The 21,349-nt window shown below is 36.5% G+C and overlaps 1 protein-coding gene across 3 annotated transcripts in view; it reads right to left on the bottom strand.

The window, feature by feature from the left end:
- Positions 1 to 21,349, bottom strand: part of UPF2 (UPF2 regulator of nonsense mediated mRNA decay) — a 112,580-nt gene that overhangs the window by 72,589 nt on the left and 18,642 nt on the right. For all 3 annotated transcript variants that reach the window (XM_070255268.1, XM_023632148.2, XM_001916601.6), the window contains exons 4-7: positions 20,157 to 20,317; positions 12,085 to 12,282; positions 1,244 to 1,393; positions 15 to 118 (exon numbers count right to left, since the gene is read on the bottom strand). In XM_070255268.1, the coding sequence (XP_070111369.1) occupies positions 15 to 118; positions 1,244 to 1,393; positions 12,085 to 12,282; positions 20,157 to 20,317 (613 nt within the window). The remainder of the gene's footprint in view (positions 1 to 14; positions 119 to 1,243; positions 1,394 to 12,084; positions 12,283 to 20,156; positions 20,318 to 21,349) is intronic.

Raw genomic sequence — 21,349 nt, 5'->3', positions numbered from 1 at the left:
AGAGACAGTCATACCTTGTCTATCAGATCTCGGTTGACACAGTTGGGCAACTGTTGGAGGAAAGCATCTACTATGAGCTTGAGATGAGATCCAGTGCTGGCTTCTTCATCCTCTTGTTCTAAAATAAAATTAGTTTTTAAATGGGTCAAAAAATACAGAGAGCATATAAGAATAAAAATATCCAATTATAAGTTATTTAAGAAATAATCAATCTACAACACTTTCCTTAAGGACTTACAAAAAACTGAGGCATGTTTTGAGATATCACCCTAGAAAGCCTGGCTGTCTCTAGAATAACTCCAAGTCACTACAGTCTTTCAGATATCAACCATAAAAAGGCAAACTTTTGCATTAGACACAAAATCTTAATCATAAATTGCATGTAGTTTTACAATAAATCTGTTATTTTTATCTGCTGAATATTCCTTCCCCCATGTCTTCAAGTAACGTCACTCTCATTGCTTGCCTCTGAAGGCAATCCACAGGATTCTGATGGGGAACGGTGCCAAAGTACAGCACACCATCATTCCTCTCAGCTACAGGTAAGCAAGACACAGGACTAGCCATGTCCTTCCATGATACTTATATACAGGAAACGGGAGAGAATCTCTCTTTTCCTTTGATGTCTAGCTGGGATGATTTGAGCCTGGGGCAGCCTCCAGCCATGCCCACCCTCTCTTCAAGACATGGGGAAAGAATTTGCAGTAAGAAACAATAAAGCTAACAGAGAAAAAAGCAATACTGGCAAAAGGTATCCTTCTAATAAAGCATCCTAACTAATAAACTTGCTAGGAAGTACTTAGGAAATAATTAAACTGTAGTATTTTTATTACTAAATAGAAAACATTCCTCAATTATAAAGACAGAAAAATTATCACAGATGAACCAATATACTAGTTGTCTTTTTATCTCTCAAGCATTTCAGAGTAACTTTCAAATATATTTACGTTAAGATTGTAAAGACTATATCACAGAATTAAAATACATTCAGGACAATGCTGGCAAGTAGAGGAGTATAAGAAATATCTATTAAGATATTTAGAGTTCAGATGACTAAAGCTTGCAATCACATAATATAGCACATGTAGTGCTTCTGTTCTAAATCAAATGCCAAAACAGTAACAGCCTGAAAACAACAAGAAAACAGGGTATTAAAGAGTAAAGATACATATTCTTACGCAAGAGCTTTGTGCATAAAAACTATTCAAAAATTAAAATTTGGGGTAAAATAGTGCTTACGTACCTTGCTCATCAAGAAGTTTCTTTGTAAGATCTTCAGCTTCATCGCCACCCTCTAACTCCAAAGTGTCATCACTAATTTCTAGGTTCTCCAACTCAAGTTCTAAATCATCGGGACTTGATACTTCCTTACTATCCTTAGGTTCTTTTGCCTCTGTTCGAAAATAAAGAAGCAGTATCTCTGAATTAAAAGTCATATTGAAATCCTGCTGCAAAAATAGATAAGGATTCTCAAATTTGCAATAAATTTCAGATATTCAGACTATAAAACACAATAAGCTCACTGAGAACAAAGACCATAACTTCTTTGATTCTACGTGCCATCTGTTCACTGAAGGAATGAACAAATGGATAGATGGATGGATGGATGGCTAGAAGGGTGAATGGAGAAATACACAGCATGAGGATTTGTGGTAAACATAAGGGGAAAAGAAAGTTGATTATATAAAGTGGACTCAGTTTAAGGAGGGTCTCAAACTCCAAGATGAGTTCAGACTTTCTCTTTTACTCAGTATGACCTTTGCCAGATCATGAACAGGAGATAACATTTAAATGTAATGTGATGTAAAAATTAACTTACCAACAATATACAAGATCACTTAGACAGGAAAGACCAATTAGGAAAACATCCTTATAATTTAGATGTCAAGGGTTGGAGGATGCCAAAAAATGCAACAAAACAAAGGATAATGGCCAGGAACTGGTAAAAGGCTAAATAGGAAGGATGAAAAAGAACTAAACCTCATTTTAACAAGACTGACTGCTGCGTGAATAGGTAATTGCCAGTTCACTATACTAGCCTTACCTGAGTTTGCAAGTTTTCGTTAAGTAAAAAACTCGACTTGAAGAATTTATGCTTAAAAGAGTGGTGAAGTTAGTGTAAACGACTGAAATTGTTATACTTCTCAGCCTCATCTTCTCTTACAGTCTCTAATCTTATAATTTCTGTATTGAAAGTGGAAATGTTTTACTGATACTTGATGCCATACTTTATTTGGGAGAATCAAAGCTCTAACTAGTATGGATTGGTTTTGCTGCCTCTAAATGGAGACAGACTATTTTCTCATTCACTCATGGTTTCATTCAACTAACATTTAAACTTTTCCTACAGGCGAAAGTACTGTTCTAAGTGCCAATGATACAATTTTGACTGTATCAGACAAAATCCCCTGCCCATATGGAGCATACACTCACTCCCCAGGGTCCCCTGATGTCTGGCAAGCAAAAAATAAAAGTTTACTGATTAGCCACTATGTAGTCAGAATGACGCTAAGCTGTTGAACATTCAGAAAAAGCTTAAAATGTGACCCTTGCTATCAAGAAATGTACCATCTACCTGAGGAAATTAAACTAATATGCATGTGGGAGTCAAGTGGGGTATGGGGAGGAGGGGGTTCCAAGCAGAAAAAGAGAACAATGTATGAAGGCCATGAGGCAAGAGGACTGGCCTGCTGCAGACTGAAAAGGAGAAAAAACTAAGGGGAATGTGGTAACAGATAAAGCTGGAAAGAAAGACTTGAACCAAACTATGCAAGGTCCTGGAGACTATGTCAACAAGTTTACATTATATTCCAAATAAATGTAAGGCCATTAAAAGATATTAGGGAGGCTGGGGCTGACCCTGTGGCCAAGCAGTTAAGTTCGTGCGCTCCGTTGCAGGCGGCCCAGTGTTTCGTTGGTTCAAATCCTGGGCGTGGACATGGCACTGCTCATCAAACCATGCTGAGGCAGCGTCCCACATGCCACAACTAGAAGGACCCACAATGAAGAATATACAACTATGTACCAGGGGCTTTGGGGAGAAAGAGGAAAAAAATAAAATCTTAAAAAAAAAAAAAAAAGATATTAGGGAGGAGAATCAAAAGCCTAGTGAGAGTGACATCAGCATCATGGAGGAGTAAGTTCTCCCGGCAATCTCTCTCCGCCACGATACAACAAAAAAAGACATTCATAGTCCAATAGAGGACATCCATACAACACAAAAGACGTCTGAGAGACCCATGCAGCCATATGTCGGAGGGTAGACAGGCTGGAGCCCCCCTTGGAGGAGGTGGAATGGGATAAGAGAAAACTTTTCTCCCTCCCCAAAAGACTGCTATTCAGGACTGTGCACAGCCTCCAAGAAGGAAGGAAGTGGGGAGGGGACACCCATTCGTAGGAACATCAAAGATTCCCGAGGTCCCTCACAGCCTATGGGGAAGCCCCCTACTGGGGTGAAAGTTATCATGGGGGGGGTGACCTCATCAAGCCAACACCCCAGGAGAGCAGACTGAGAGAGCACGCAGAAGAAAGCACCCCACCCTCCAACCCACCCAACACCAGCTCCAGCACCTGGGATCCTGGTGGAACACAGAGGGCTCAGAATATGTGGCTCTTCACCCCCACCCAGTGGAGACAGCTGGTAACTGCGACCAAATAATACCAGGATGCTAAAGAACAAAGCCACGTAGTATAGCAGTATCAAAAATAATATTAAATCTCCAGACCAGAAAGAAAATGACCAGAAATCAGTCTTGAAGATATAGAAATATGTGATCTAAATGACAGAGAATTCAAAAAAGCTATCATCAAAAAACTCAAGAAGTTAAAAGAGAATGTAGAGAAACAATTGGACGAGTTCAGGAGATACTTCACAAAGAGATTGAAACTATAAAGAAGAATCAATCAGAAATATTGGAGATGAAAGACAATTGATGAGATAAAACAAAATATGGATTCCCTGAACGTTCAAGGGGACATCATAGAGGAGTGAATCAGCGTAACTGAGGATAGACATGTTGTAATGCTCCCGATAGAGGAGACAGAACTAAGACTAAAAAGAAATGAAGAAAGTCTCCAAGAAATATCTGACTCAATTAGGAAATGCAGCATAAGAATTACAGGTATTCAAGAGGGAGAAGAGGAGGAGAATGGAGCAGAAAGCTTGTTCAAAGAAACAATAGCTGAGAAGCTCACAAACCTGGGGAAGGAGATAGAAATTCATGTAGATCTCTTCAATTTGTCAATGGAAAAAGACCTACTGAAAGACATATAGTAATGAAACTGGGGAAAGTGAACGACTAAGAAAAAATACTAAGGGCAGCAAGGCAGAAGAAAATAATCTACAAAGGAACCCTCATCAGGCTTTCAGCGGATTCCTCTGCAGAAACCTCACAGGCTAGGAGAGACTGGAATGACATATCCAAATCTTTGAAGGACAAAAACTTTCAGCCAAGAATACTCTATGCAGCAAAAACATCCTTCAGATATGATGGAGAAATAAAAACTTTCCCAGATAAACAAAAGCTAAAGGTATTTGTAGCCACAAGACCCTTCCTACAAGAAATCCTCAAGAAGGCCCTTATACCTGAAAAAAAAAAGGGGGGGGGGGGAGAAAGACGTTGCAAAGCACAAAGTAAGGAGATAAATAGGTGGCCAAAATCAGAAAATTGTAGCTATACATCAGAACAGGTCAGCAAATACTCAAGTATAACATTAAAGATAAAGGGAAGAAAAACACCAAAAACAAAGATAATCTTGCCATTTTAACCACAAACTCACAACACAAGATGGAATAAGATGTGAGAAAAACAACTTAGGAGGGGAAGAGGAAAGAGACTGAATCGGTTTAGTCTAAGGAAATAAGAGGCCATGAGAAAATGGACTATCTTATCTACGAGATTTTGAACACAAACCTCATGGTAATCACTAAACAAAAAAGCAGACCAGAGATACAAATAATAAATACAGAGAAAACAAAGAAACACAACATAAAAAACTGCATAACTCAATTGGTAGATCAAAATACACAGGATGAGAAACGAAGGAAATGCAGGAGAAATGGAAAACAAGTGATAAAATGGCAGCATTAAGCCCTCATATATAGATAATCACCCTAAATGTAAATGGATTGACTTCTCCAATAAAAAGACACAGAGCGGCAGGATGGATTAAAGAACAAGACCCAACAATATGCTGCCTCCAGGAAACACATCTCAGCTCCAATAACAAACACAAGCTCAGAGTAAAGGGATGGAAGGTGATACTCCAAGCTAATGGCAAACAAAAGAAAACAGGTGTCACAATACTTATATCAGACAAGGTAGATTTTAAGATAAGACAGGCAAAGAGAGACAAAGAGGGGCAGTATATAATGATCAAAGGGACACTCCACCAAGAAGACATAACACTTACAAATATCTATGCACCCAACACAGGAGCACCAAAGTACATAAAGCAACTATTAACAAACCTGAAAGGAGATATTAATAATAACACAATAATAGGAGGGGACCTCAACACTCCACTCACATCAATGGACAGATTATCCAGGCAGAAAATCAACAAGGAAACAGTGAAATTAAATGAAAAGCTAGACCAGTTGGACTTAACAGACATATATAGAACACTCCATCCAAAAACAGCAGAATACACATTCTTCTCAAGAGCACACAGAACATTCTCAAGGATAGACCATATGTCGGGAAACAAGGCAAGCTGCAATAAATTTAAGAAGACTGAAATAATAACAAGCATCTTTTCTGATCACAATGCTATGAAGCTAGAAATTAATTACGAGAAAAAAGCTTGGATCAAATTCAGGACTTGAAGATAAGTCCTGAAACTATAAAACTCCTGGAAGATAATATAGGTAGTACACTCTTTGACGTCAAACTTAGAAGGCTCTTTTTGAATACCATGTCTCCGCAGACAAGGGAAAAAAAAGAAAAAAGAAACAAGTGGGACCTCATCAGACTAAAGAGCTTCTGCAAGGCAAAAGAAACAGGATCAAAACAAAAACACCCACCAATTGGGATAAAATATTTGCAAATCATATATCTGACAAGGGGTTAATCTCTACAATACGTAAAGAACTCACACAACTGAACCACAAAAAAGCAAACAGTTTGAACAAAAAAACAAACAGTCCAATCAAAAAATGGGCAGAGGATATGAACAGACATTTTTCCAAAGAACATAAACACATGGCCAATAAATACATGAAAAGATGTTCAACATCACTGATCATCAGGGAAATGCAAATCAAAACTACACTAAGATACCACCTAACACCCGTTAAAATGGCTATAATTGGGGCTGCCCGGTGGCTGAGTGGTTAAATTCGCAAGTTCCGCTTCGGCAGCCCAGAGTTTCACTGGTTCAGATCCTGGATGAGGACACGGCACCACTCATCAAGCCATGCTGAGGCAGCATCCTACATGCCACAACTAGAAGGACCTACAACTAGAATATACAACTATGTACTGGGGGCTTTGGGGAGAAGAAGAAAAAATAATAACAAGATTGGTAACAGATGTTAACGCAGATGCCTATCTTTGAAAAAAAAAAGGAAAGAATGGGTATAATCACTAAGACCAAAAATAACAAATGTTGGAGAAGGTGTGGAGAAAACGGAACCCTCATACACTGCTGGTGGGAATGCAAACTGGGGCAGCCACTATGGAAAACAGTATGGAGATTCCTCAAAAAACTAAAAATAGAACTACCATATGACCCAGGTATCCCACTACTGGGTATCTACCCAAGCAACTTGAAATCAACAATCTAAAGTAACATACCTACCCCTATGTTCACTGCAGCACTATTCACAATAGCCAAGACATGGAAGCAATCCAACTGCCCATCAACTGATGAATGGATAAAGAAGATACGGTGTATATATATACAATGGTATACTCCTCAGCCATAAAAAAAAGACTAAATCATCCTATTTGCAACAACATGGATGGACCTGGAGGGTATTATGCTTAGTGAAAGAAGCCACACTGAGAAAGACAAACACCATATGATCTCACTCATATGTGGAAGATAAACAAACACATGGACAAAGAGAACAGTTCAGTGGTTACCCGGGAAAGGGGGGTGAGGGGTGAGCACTGGGGGTGAAGGGGAGCACATATATGGTGACAGACAAGAAATAATGTACAACTGAAATTTCACAATGATGTAAAGTATTATGCACTCAATTAAAAAAAGATATTAGATAGGAGAGTAAAAGTAATTTTTTAGAATGCATAAAAGGGAGCCAAAGCAAATCCAGGGCAGCCTCATGGAAGGTATCATACAGAAGCCCAGGTTAAGAGATGATGATAGCTTAGATGAGAATAGCAGCAGTAAACATAAAACAAATCTGTGATACATTTAAGAGGTTAGATTAACTAGACTTGATTACTAAACTGACTACTCCCTCCTGTTCAATCTGACCCTGAGAAAGTGACATTTAAAGGAGGAAATGAAAAATGGAAGCCCAAGGTAAAAGAAAGAAAAATCAGGAACGTTTAGTGCCAGAGAAGCCATAGGAAGAAGGAAGAAGTAAACTGTGTTGAATGGTTTGAGAAATGAAATGAAACAAAGACTGGAAACCGCCCAGGAGATACAGCAACATGAAGGTGACCGGTAACTTCGGCAAAAACAGGTTCAGGGTAGAGGTGGGGTTGGAGCCAGATTGGAGTGGACTGAAGAATGAGGAGGTAAGAAAATGAAGAAGCGGGGCACAGCCAATCCTTTCAAGACAGCTTAAAAGAGACATAGGACAGCAGCTGGAAAGGGACGGGAAGCCCAGAGGGTTTCAGGATATTCTCAATTTGTTTTAAAGTTTTGTTTTGCTTTTTGAAGATGAGAACATGTTTGAATACTAAGGTAAAGATCCAGTAGAGAGAGGGAGAGACAGACTGATTACTGTTAATTATAGAAAAGTGGATTGCACAGGGTTCTGGAGAAGCAGGGAGACAAGATTCAGAGAAGAAGGTAGATTGGCTTTTGATAGGAGGTGTAAAAGTTCCCTATATTACCCAAGGAAGACACATTCTACAAGCACCAAGGCAGGCAGATTTACAAATAAGAAGGGCACAATGTTGAGGGAGTTCTGTGTAATGGCTTCTATCTTGGCTATGAAGTACTGTATCAAGCATAATCTTCTGCTAAGGAGGGGAGCAAAAAGAAAACTGGAGAAAGAATAAAAATGTGTTATAGAGTGTGGGAGAGTGAGCTGATGACAGAAATGCTGTCAAGTTTCCACAGTGCTGAGGACCTGGCTGAGGTTGGTGATCATGAATTTATAAAGTTATCAAACTACCTAACTGATCATCTCTAGGAGAGCTCAACAGTTTGGATACAGAAACCAATATGGTAGATCACTAAGTTTATCCAAGGTTGGACTGGACAGGCAGATATGAATGAAAGACAGAGGGAGAAAGAAAGTACAAGAGTGAGATACTAAAGATGCATACCATAACCCAATCTAGAAAGGAGGTAAGTGAAGACAAGCGGAGACTATTGAAAAGCAAAAAAACTGAGGGAGCCAAGCAAGGGACCAGAGGTCTGAAAGAGGAGAAAAACAGGGGCAACAAGAGAACTTGAGAAAGTAAGCTGTAAGGATACAGAGATATGTAAGCTAGTGATTTCACAGGTGGTGCAGTTTAGGAAGATTAATTTTGTATCATGCTACTAAGAATGAAAGGCAAACAGAGATGCCTTAAGTTCAAATCAGTTACTGGTAGAGAAACTCTCATATAGTTTTTATCCACAAAATCCTTCTAACAAATAAAAGGGCACTTTCTTCTTTTCAGTAAGTTTAACTGCTTTAATTAGTTACCAAATTCTACCTGTCCATTCTTGGTCATATTTCTGTATCTAAGACCATATCTCTTCTCTCCATTCTTGTTACTGCTCCCATTACTTGTGTCTTCCATTACTAAAACAGAGACCTAAGTGGTCCACCACACTTCCACTCTAATTTATCCTATATACCACTGACAGAGTAACCCTTATAAAACAAAAAGCTGCTTATCAGTCACATCTATATATATATAAACTTCAACTGCACAGTATTCAAGGTCTGCAACAAGAATAATCCAAATCAATTTCTCACTACTCTCCTAATTTTTTACATCTTCTAAAATAACAAAATGAATTATTCGATCCTCACTTCCTCTCCAAACATACTCAATCATTTCCACCTTCTATGTCTTTTTTCACGCCATTCTCTCTACCTGGAAGGCCCCCCCCCACCCCACCCAGGTCTCCCATCAAAATCCAAGCCAAGCTTCAAAGTTTGTCACAAAGGTCCATCCATTCTTCTATAGAGTTTTACCTGATCTCCAACCATGTGAAGTGGCTCCACTGTCCTAACTGCCACAGTGCATTGTACTTGTCTTACAGCCCCACTCTCACTCTAGTTCAGACTATAACTGAGTCCCTGGCTGCTCCCCACTAATGTGACTGTAAGTCCACTAACGCCATGCTCACATTTGTCTCTCCCACGGCACTCAGTACACTGTCTCACAACAGATTCTGAGACCCTAAACGCACTTCCTGAAACAGAAACACCCCTTCAAGGAAGTCAAACTTGCACGACGATATGAAAACCTAGATCACGGGAGAAATCATAAACATTTTTCAAATCTTTAAGAAGAAATACTAAGGTGTCTAACATTCTATAAGCTGGTCCTCCCTGAGGTTTCAACTCTATCTGTGAGGAAATGCCTTTTTAACTGACAAAACTGGGTAGTAGGTATATGAAATGAGTACTTTATATATATTATTCTCTATACTATTTGAAATACTTGAAGTATTTCAATGTTACTCTTCATAAAATATAAAGTAAAATTTACCTTAAGATAAAATTATCTTTGAGATCAACCAAGAGATTTTAATATTTTCAAAGCACCACAACGGCCTCTTGTAAGGTGCTCTCACGATTAAGATGACTCCACTACATTTTCATAACAACAGCATAACTTTAAGGTTCAGTGTATTTTAACTTAGATTCTGAAGAAGAATGTCATAAAAAGTAAGAAACTGTTTTAGCATTCTTCTTCTAATTAGTGTCCTAACCAGCACCACCCCGCCCCCATTCCATATACAATGTAGGTTATCAATTGTAATAAATATACCACTGTGGTGGGGTATGTTAATAGTGGGGCATACTGTGTTTGTGTGGGGGCAGTGGGGAAATGTACTTTCCACTTAACTTTGCTGTGAACCTAAAACTGCTCTAAAAAATGAAGTCTACATTTTTTAAAAAAACCACTTTTGTGCATCAAAGGACATTATCAAGAAAGTAAAAAGACAATCTTTAGAATGGAAGAAAATATTTGTAAATCATGTATCTAATAAGGGACTAGTACCCAGAATATACAAAAAATTCTTACAACAAAAAGACAACTCAGTTAAAAAATGGACAAAAGACTTAGACATTTCTCCAAAGAAGATAGGTACATAGCCAATAAGCACAGAAAAAGATGTTCAACATCAGTAGTCATTAGGAAAATTCAATCAAAACAACAATGAGGTACCACTTCACATCCACTAGGACAGCTATAATCAAAAAGAAAATCAGATGATAAGTGTCGGTAAGAATGTGGAGAAACTGGAGCCATTACACACTGCTGGTGGGAATGGAAAATGGCTCAGCCACTCTGGAAAACAGTTTGGCAGTTCCTCAAAAAGTCAAACACAGAACTACCATATGACCCCACAAGTCCACTCCTAGGTCAATACTCAACAAACTGAAAACAGGAACTCAAACGTTTAAGTACATATTCATAGCAGCAATATTCATAACAGCCAAAATGTGGAAACAACCCAAAAGTCCACCACCAGATGAAAGGATAAACAAATGGATACCACAGTACACACACACATAATGGAATATAATTCAGCTATAAAAAGAAAAGGAGTACTAATAAATGCAGAATACAGATGCATCTCCAAAATATGATGCTAAGTGAAAGAAGTCAGACGCAAAAGATCACATATTGTGTGATTCCAGATATACGAAATACTCGAAAGAGATAAATCCATGGACACAGAATGCAGACTGGTAGTTGCCAGGAGCTGGGGAAAGGCAGGAATGGGGAGACACTGATTAATGGGTACAGGAGTGATGGAATGTTTTGGTAGTATGTATTATAATATTTGTACATCAAAAGAAAAGTATATCATTCATTTCCTAATTTTAGTATAAGGCACAAAAATTACTAATCTTAACATAACTTGAAAAGGAGTATAACGTGGAAATTAAGAGCACAAGTCATTAATTAACTGGGCTTAAGTTTCAGATCTACCACTTACAAGCTGTGTAACCCTGGGTAGTTACTTAACCTCTTTGTGCCAGTTTTCTTATCTGAAAAACAGGGATAACAACAGCGACTGCCTCATAGGGTTATTATGAGGATTAAATGAATTCTTATTTATATTATAAAGTGTTAAAATGATGTTTGGCACAAAGTTAAATAAAAATTATTAGCTATTATTTTTTTAAAAGGTTCCCTAATAAGTATATCAGAATACAAAAGTAGATTTTTAGAAAATTATCTGCCCTCTCTCCAAATCCCTGTCACCATGCCCTTCTAATTACTCTTCTTCACCTCTCTGGTTTGGCAGAATTCCCTTTAGAAAACACGGTGTGACTGGCACTCAGACCCTCCCACTCTGTTAATGATCTGAAATCTTCTGATTTCTCTAAAGTAACTCTTCCTTACAAAGAGCTAGTTATATACAGCCTAGAAAGAGCGTTACCCGTAAAGAGCACTATAGAGCTAACACTTTCCCTAACAATCCAAAGGGGGTAAATTCAGATGTTACCAAGATCTCACGTTAACTCATTATCACTATAAATAAACATTTTCAAATTATTTCACATTAACATAAATGTTTTGGCATTGTTGAAAGCACGTCAATTATCAACCTTTCATGTTCCATTCCATACAATTCTGTCATTCATTCAATCTAATGACACGTTAATATTATAAAACTAGTTAATTAAAAAAATTTTTTGACAAATACTATTTTGAAACTAATTTTTATAGCACTTAATGTAACAATCTGTCCTCTAGAATTTACCTTTGGAATCATCTTTGTTGGACTCTTTATTCTGACAACTTTTTTCATTATCTTTAAACAAGATGGCTGGAACAAAGGCTTTCAAATCAATGAGGTTTTCGTAAAAATTCCGAGCATCTTCATCTTCCCATATACCACCTTCCAAGTCATATTCTCCAGGTTTACCAGGTGTAAATATATCAATTCCAGGCCCATGCTCTACAATAAAATAAATCACAGGGAATTAAAACCATTTTGGGTTTAGCATGCTAACCATGACAAGATATTTTATATTTTCGATTTTTTTTTTTAAGATTTTATTTTTCCTTTTTCTCCCCAAAGCCCCCTGGTACGTAGTCGTATATTTTTAGTTGTGGGTCCTTCTAGTTGCAGCATGTGGGATGCCACCTCAGCATGGCTTGATGAGCGGTGCCATGTCCGCGACCAGGATCCGAACCAGTGATACCCTGGGCTGCCGAAGGGGAGCACGCAACCTTCACCACTCGGCCATGGGGCCAGTCCCTATATTTTCAATTTTATAACTAATAAATCTTGAGTGTTTCAATTATCAGGAGCTTTGTCAATCAACAAGCACTCTGGAGTATTCACATGACCACCTTTAACATCAAATCACAAACTGAGTTTTAAGTAAAGTTCTAAACCAGGACAGACTAGAGGACAGCATAGGATAAACATGCTTTTCTCTTAAACATTTTAAGCAATTAATATGAGATTAAGTGGCTCTTTGATATATAAGGTCTACCTTGATGAAAGTTAAAACCAAAATAAGAAATATATAAGCCTGGCCATTCCTCAAATATCCAGCTTAAAGCCCCACCTCCCCCATGAAGCACTTTCTTTTGGGTGACTACTCTGTACCACTTATATCACAATTATCTTTGCATGTAGACCAAACACCCCTAATTAGGAAGCATCCTTCCTTTTGGTATAATCCTTGGTTTTATAAGGCAGACTGCCATAAATGGTCAATTGATAAATAACTGGAAAAGGGGGGAAGAAAAGATGAAGGAATACATAGATATTTCAGTAAAGGGTAGAAAACCACATATGTATTTACACACACACACACACACACACACACACACACACACAGCCTACCTTTGCATACAACTATAGATTCTTAAATTCAGAACACTAAAAGTAACGAATTTCCTACTTCATGATCATGAGACCATTCATAAATTTATCTATTCTCACTGTGCTTCTCTCCAAACTAGAACTGTAAATAGGTGAACAATAATGCAGATTAAAAATAACCCTAAAATGGGGTCGGCACCATTGCAGTGGTTAGGTTTGGTGCATTCTGCTTCAGCGGCCCAGGTTCACAGGTTCAGATCCTGGGCATGGACCTATATCACTTGTTGGCCACCCTGTGGCAGTGACCCACATATATATAAAGTAGAGGAAGACTGGCACAGATATTAGCTGAGGGCTAATCTTCCTCAAGCAAAAAACAAGGAAGATCTTTACCAGATGTTAGCTCAGGGCTGATCTTCCTCAGCAAAAGAAAAAAAATGGGGGGTGGGGAAGACCCTAAGAAAAATTAGATGATTCATTAAGTCATTTAGGAAAAACAAGAACAACACTAAAACAACAAAATGCTGGCTCCCTAACCCATTACTTATGTGCTGTACAGCAAATATATTTAAACAAAGAACACTAAACCCATACACTATAATGAAAAAGATTGATAAACTTACAACTTCTGTCTAATGAAAAATATAAACAAAAGCAAAGGACAAACTAGAAGACAAGAGTGTGACAATATTTAAACAAAGGAATTAATATCCATAATATAAAGAGCTCCTACAAATAAAGACAGAAACCTCAACAGAAAAATGGATAAAATCTCTGAACAGGTAAGTAAAAAAGCATATGAAAAGATCTTTAACCTCAGTACTAATCAGGATAATAGTAAATAAAACAAACCTTATCATTTTCACCCATTAGATTATGTTTAAAAGATTGAGATCAGCAAATACTGACAAGACAGGAGGCAAGTAACAACTCCATATCCTAACCAGAGTGCAAACTGAAACAGCATTGGAAGGGTGTAATTTGTCAGTCTATCAATATTTGAAATAAACATAATCTTTGATTCTACAAGATTTCTTCTAGGAATCTAGACCTTAGAAATAACAGCAAATGTGAACTAAGATTTACAAGGGTGTTCACTGTAGTATTGTTTGTAACTGAGCAAAATGGGAAAGAATCTAAATATCAAATAGGATAAGGACTGAGAAACTACATATATACACTATAATATTAATAGATGTTAAGAGGAATGAGGTATATCTGTTTGAACTGCCTCAGAAAGCTCTCAAAAGTACATTATTGAACATCATACTCAATGGGGAAAAACTAAAAGCCATCCCTCTGAGAACAGGAACAAGACAAGGGTGCCCACTCTCACCACTCTTATTCAACATAGTACTGGAGGTTTTGGCCAGAGCAATTAGGCAAGAAAAAGAAACAAAAGGAATCAAAATAGGCAATGAAGAAGTGAAACTCTCGCTGTTTGCAGACAACATGATTTTATATATAGAAAACCCTAAAAAATCCATCAGAAAGCTACTAGAAATAATCAACAATTACAGCAAAGTTGCAGGGTACAAAATCAACTTACACAAATCAGTTGCATTTCTATACTCTAATAACAAACTAACAGAAAGAGAACTCAAGAACACAATCCCATTCACAATCACAACAAAAAGAATAAAATATCTTGGAATAAATTTAACCAAGGAAGTGAAAGACCTATACAACAAAAACTACAAGACTTTCCTGAAAGAAACTGATGACGACATAAAGAGATGGAAAGACATTCCATGTATATGGATTGGAAGAATAAACATAGTTAAAATGTCCATGCTACCTAAAGCAATCTACAGATTCAATGCAATCCCAATCCAAATGCCAACGACATTCTTCACGGAAATAGAACAAAGAATCCTAAAATTCATATGGGGCAACAAAAGACCCCAAATTGCTAAAGCAATCCAGAGAAAAAAGAACAAAGCTGGACCCACCACAATGCCTGACTTCAAAATATACTACAAAGCTACAGTAATCAAAACAGCATGGTACTGGTACAAAAACAGGCACATAGATCAACGGAACAGACTGAAAGCCCAGAAATAAAACCACACATCTATGGACAGTTAATCTTCGACAAAGGAGCTGAGAACATACAATGGAGAAAGGAAAGTCTCTTCAACAAATGGTGCTGGGAAAACTGGACGGCCACATGTAAAAGAATGAAAGTAGACCATTCTCTTACACCATTCACAAAAATAAACTCAAAAATGGATCAAAGACTTAAAGGTAAGACCTGAAACCATAAGACTTCTAGAAGAAAATATAGGCAGTACACTCTTTGACGTCAGTCTTAAAAGGATCTTTTTGGGGACCATGTCTTCTCAGACCAGGAAAACCATAGAAAGAATAAACAAGTGGGACTTCATCAGACTAAAGAGCTTCTACAAGGCAAGGGAAAACAGGATTGAAACGAAAAGACAAGCCACCAACTGGGAAAAAATATTTGCAAATCATACATCCCACAAAGGGTTAATTTCTACAATATATAAAACTCACACAACTCAACAACCAAAAATCAAACAACCCAATCAAAAATGGGCAGGGGATATGAACAGACATGTCTCCAAAGAAGATATATGGATAGCCACAAGGCACATGAAAAGATGCTCATCATCACTGACCACAAGGGAAATACAAATCAAAACTACACTAAGATATCACCTTACATCTGTGAGAATGGCTATAATAACCAAGACAAAAAATAACAAACGTTGGAGAGGTTGTGGAGAAAAAGGAACTCTCATACACTGCTGGTGGGAATGCAAACTGGTGTAGACACTATGGAACACAGTATGGAGATTTCTCAAAACCTAAAAATAGAAATACCATATGATCCAGCCATCCCACTATTGGGTATCTATCCAAAGAACTTGAAATCAACAATTCAAAGAGACTTATGCACCCCTAGGCTCATCACAGCATTATTCACAATAGCCAAGACATGGTAGCAAAGGCATGACAACAACCTAAATGCCCACCAACTGATGACTGAATAAAGAAGATATGGTTCATATATACAATGGAATACTACTCAGCCATAAAAATTGATGATTTGTCCCATTCACAACAACAGGGATGGACCTTGAGGTTATCATGTTAAGCGAAATAAGCCAGATAGAGAAAGACAAACTCTCCACTCATATGTGGAAGATAAACAAACACATGGACAAATAGGAGACTAGTGGTTACCAGGAGGAAGAGGGGTGAGGGGTGGGCACAAATGGTGACGGGGCACATATATAAGATACCTGACAAATAATAATGTACAACTGAAATTTCACAGCGTTGTAAACTATCATAAGCTCAATTAAAAAAAAAAGGAACAAACACCTCAAAAAAATTAATGAAAGGAAAAGGGAAGTCATGCAAAATAGCATCCTACACAAATTAACGATAAAGCTATATACACATATCTGATTATATGTTTTGCATAAAAAAAGTCTGGGCAGATTATATCAAACCATTAACCCTGGTTATCTTGGAGAATGGAATGGATAGGACAGGAGACTTTCACTTTCTAATAAGCATGTATTTGCACAGTAATTATAAATTGTAAAATATTCAACTTCTGAGAGGGAAAAATGCTACAAAATCAAAACGCAATAAAAATTTGGGAGAAAATATTTGTAATGCATATGAAAAAGAATTTCTTCTATATGCAAAGTGCTTTTACAATTCAATTTAAAAAAGATAAATATTTCATTAAAAAAAGGAGCAGGTAAAGGAATCAAATCAGTGCAACGCAGGGAAATATATATATATAAATAAAACAGCCACTAGAATTAAAGAAAAGATGCTCAACCTCACTCAGAATGTAAAAATCAAGAAATGCAATTTGGTATGGGTGTAAGGAAACATTCATTCTCATATACTTTAGTAGCATGTAAATTTCTTTAGAAGAAAAACTGGCACAATATATTGAAATTTAAAATGTATATACACTTTTAACCCAGAATCCTACTTCTGGGAACTTATCCCTTAAATACTAGTATGCATACAAAAAGTAGAGGTACAGAGATTTTATTACAGCATTTACTGTAATAGGTAAAAACTAGAAATAAAGGTCAATCAACAGAGGACAAGGTAAATAAATTATAGCACAATTATACAGTAGGTTATTACTATGCAGCAATTGAATTAGATGGTTCGATATGGATTGATATGAAAAGACATCAAGATATACGGTTAACTAAAAAAGTAGCTGCAGAATAGTATATATAATATGACCTCATTTCTGTGAGGTAAAAAAGGATATTCTGATCAGTGAAAAACTTAGGACTCTAAGCTAAGGTGAAGTACCAGTGACCTAAAGCAACTAAAAAACCAGGCAAAAAACATAATACAATGGGTTTCACACACTGGACATCAGGTAGCACAAGAAAGTGATTCCTAAGAGAGAAGAAACAAAAAAACTGAGCCCTACAATTAATTGCCCCAGCTTACTGCCTGGTAAGGTCTTCCAGGCCATGACCAGGGAAGGGAGAAGCCAGGCAGATCCCGACAGTGTCCATGAGTTGAGGACAACAGAGCTGAGAGTTCAGACTCTAGTGCAAGTGGCTAGATTTTACAGGACAGAGTACCAGAGAGGAGAAATCCAAAGACCTCAAAGATCTGCAGAAGGTCTCACTTGAATGTTCAGCCAAATACCAATCAAATACTCTGTGTGAGGGAACTAGGTGAGACTAGGAAAATAACTACTCATGAATCCTCTAATTCATGGGAAATCAGGTAGAGTATAGAAGGATATTGCCTCAGTAACAGGGAAAACTAGCCATAGAGTAAAGGCTGCTCTGATCCCACCTAACAAAGCAAGCCTGAAAAGGATGAAACTGTTTCCAAGTAACTCAACAGTGCCCCAGAACAAAGCTCAATAATATTTCTAAGAACACAAAAATATCCAGCACATATCTGATAAAACACGATCAGGCAGGCAAAGAAGAAAAATTACTAGCGATGTAGAGGAGACCAATCAGTCAATCAATCAACACAAACCAATGCAGAAATGACACAAATGATAAAATTAGTAGACAAAGACATTAAAAGTTATTATTATATTTCATATTCTCAACAAGTTAGAAGATAGACTGAGCATGTTTAAGACCACAGAAAATATAACCAGCTTCTAGAGATAAAAACTACATCTCTACATAGGATTAACAGTATGTTACACTGTAAAAGGAAAGATCAGGGAATTTGAAGACATAGCAATAGAAACTATCCAACACAAAAGACAGAGAAAACAATACTAAAGAATAAAAAGGACAACTTCAAACCACCTAACATAGTTGTAACTGAATCCCCAGAAGAGGCAGGAAGGGAACAGAAAATATATTTGAAGAAATAAGGGTCAAAATTTTCCAAATTTGATGAAAATTATAAACCCACAGATTCAAGAAGTCCAATGAACCCCAACACCAAGCCACATCATAATTAAGTTGCTTAAAATCAGTGATAATGAAGTAATTTTAAAAGAACAACACAAAAATTCCCACTATGTAAAGAACAAAGATAAGAATGACAGCAGTTTTCTCAATGGAAGCAATACAAACTAAAAGACAGCGGAGCAACATCTTTAAAGTACTGAACAGAAAAACCTGACCCTAAAATTTTACACCTGGTGAAAATATCTTTTAAAAATGATGACAAAATTTTGTCACGATCTATTATCTCTGGAAAACACCTAAAAATACTTTTAAGTCATTTAACATCAAAAGAAAAAACTAGTTTAAATTTCAGTAGAAATAACGTAATTCAATACCAAAGGATACTAAAACACTATGAAAAGATTTTGGTTCTAAAATGTAATAAATATACTGAGAAAGTTCTGAGAAATCAGCCAGATTCAACCAAAACACAAATTCTATGGTGGAACCTCTTTTAAAAAATTAAAAAGTTTGAGGCTCATTGATCCAGACTGATAAAAATTAGAAGGAATTATGTACATGATTCTATATAACAAAATAAATGCACTGACAGGGTACAATAGGTATTTCTTATTGAGGATACAAAATACAAAATATCTTCTTGTATTATGAAAGATACTTTACTCTTAAGATTTTTAACTAAACAGAATTGCCAGATAGTTTTAAGGTTAATAACTTAACACATGTCTAACATAAATATAATTATTTCATCGAGTAGTTGGTGTGACAGGTTAGAGTAATATATTAGAAACCCTACCAACTTAAGGACAATCAAGAAAGTTTAAAACATCTTAGAAATAATATGGAAAACAACTCATTTCACAAAATGATAAACAGTTCACCTCACAAAACTACAATGTAAGCTTTAGTTCTAAATAACAATTCAAAGATAACATATCATTCAAAACAAATAGATCAAAAATAAGGATAAACATAGAAATATTAGAATCCCAAAAGTCCAATCCAGCTTATTACCTGTCTGAGAAATAAAGTGAATCTTTCTATAACCTCAAGTATGGTTTAAGACAGGCCTGCATTAGACATAATCCAAGGATATCTATCACAAAAGAACCCAAGGGAACTCACCGTAATATCATGAGTTAATTGTTACTCTCTAAGTGAAAAGCCTTGCCCATTCAGAGGAGCATTTCAAGTAGCTTTTCAAGGTTCTTATTAGGTCTTAATACCACTTCTTCAAAAAATTTTAAAGATACTATTACAACTTAAATTTTCAATAATACACATCTGAAAAATCTAAAGATAAGTGAGTGATAAGGCTTACTAAAAAATCACAATGTTACGGCTGGCCCCATTGCCGAGTGGTTGAGTTTGCACACTCCGCTTCAGTGGCCAGCGGTTTCACTGGTTCAGATCTTGGGCATGGACATGGAACCGCTCATCAAGCCATGCTGAGGCGGCATCCCACATGCCACAACTAGAAGGACCCACAATTAAAAATATACAACTATGTACCGGGAGGCTTTGGGGAGAAAAAAGGAAAAATAAAATCTTTTAAAAAATCACAATGTTTGTTTTTTAAGGATAGCTTACCTTCTGGTGTGGGTTTGTCTTGAGGAAGATCTGGCATGTTTTCATCCAAAAGGTCTGCTAGGGATTGAGAATTTGCCAGCAGCTTCTGATAAGACATAGCAAATTCCTCATACTGTTTATGTCTATCTTCACTTAGCTCTCCTTTAGAATGCAGAATACGCCTACAAACAAATGATGAAATAATCTGATAATATTGTCAAAATAGATGTGATCATGTGTTACACCGGGAATGTTCCATAAAATTTGATTTTATCATATGAACTTATTAGTACAATCTTTTTCAACTTATTTTACTATTTAACATTTTCAAGACATATATGAAACTTAAAATTTGCATAATCAAATTCGCCTAAGCAATTACATTTTAACACTGGTTCTTCAAAGAATATAAAGTGTAATTAACAATTAAGCCTGCAGAAATATAATATTTAACATTATGCCACCAAATAGCTAAAAATTATTTATTTTGTTACAGCCATACTCCCTCTAGACATACAATTAACCAAAAGTACTTAACATCCCTAAACAAATTAGTTTTCAAAAACAGGTTACAGAATCAGTATCTTTGAACTTTCATAATGATTTAAATGAAGATTATCTTTTGAAAAAGCCCATATCTTCCATACAGCCAATTCTCAATTTACTGTGCAAGCACTGGTTATTTATCCATTTAACAAAGCTGAGCAAGCCAGTCAAGGCCGGTCCACCTCTATTCTTCACTAATAAGCTGCTCGTAATCAGAAATGTACAACTATTAAAAAATTTTCAAAATGTACACAGTCAAATAAAAATCTTACTATGTTAGTACAGATGGTTGAGATGTCTATAGCTGGATGCAATTTTTTCTATACCTAAATATTTACATAGTAATGTAACATTTCAAATTTATAAACTTCAATGCAAATACAATATACATTTCAAAAAGTCAATTATAAATTGTAAACTAAGTCAACTTCAAAAGTAATTTTAAGGTTTTTTTAATCCCTTGTCATTTGAGTTTTCTTATGAACAGGGAAGAAAACGAATTAGTTATTTTTTGGTGATGTTATCTTCTTAAATGTTACAGAAAATAAAGTAGCAAAACTATGCCTACACACTTACTCACCCTTGCTTATTTGAAACAATTCCCAAACTTTCCCATATCACCCAATTCGTACACACATAAACTTCTGCTTAAATTCCGTAATGTTCTA

This window comes from Equus caballus, chromosome 29 (assembly GCF_041296265.1).
Source record: "Equus caballus isolate H_3958 breed thoroughbred chromosome 29, TB-T2T, whole genome shotgun sequence".
NCBI lineage: Eukaryota > Metazoa > Chordata > Mammalia > Perissodactyla > Equidae > Equus > Equus caballus.
This window is presented reverse-complemented; position numbering and strand designations above follow the sequence as displayed.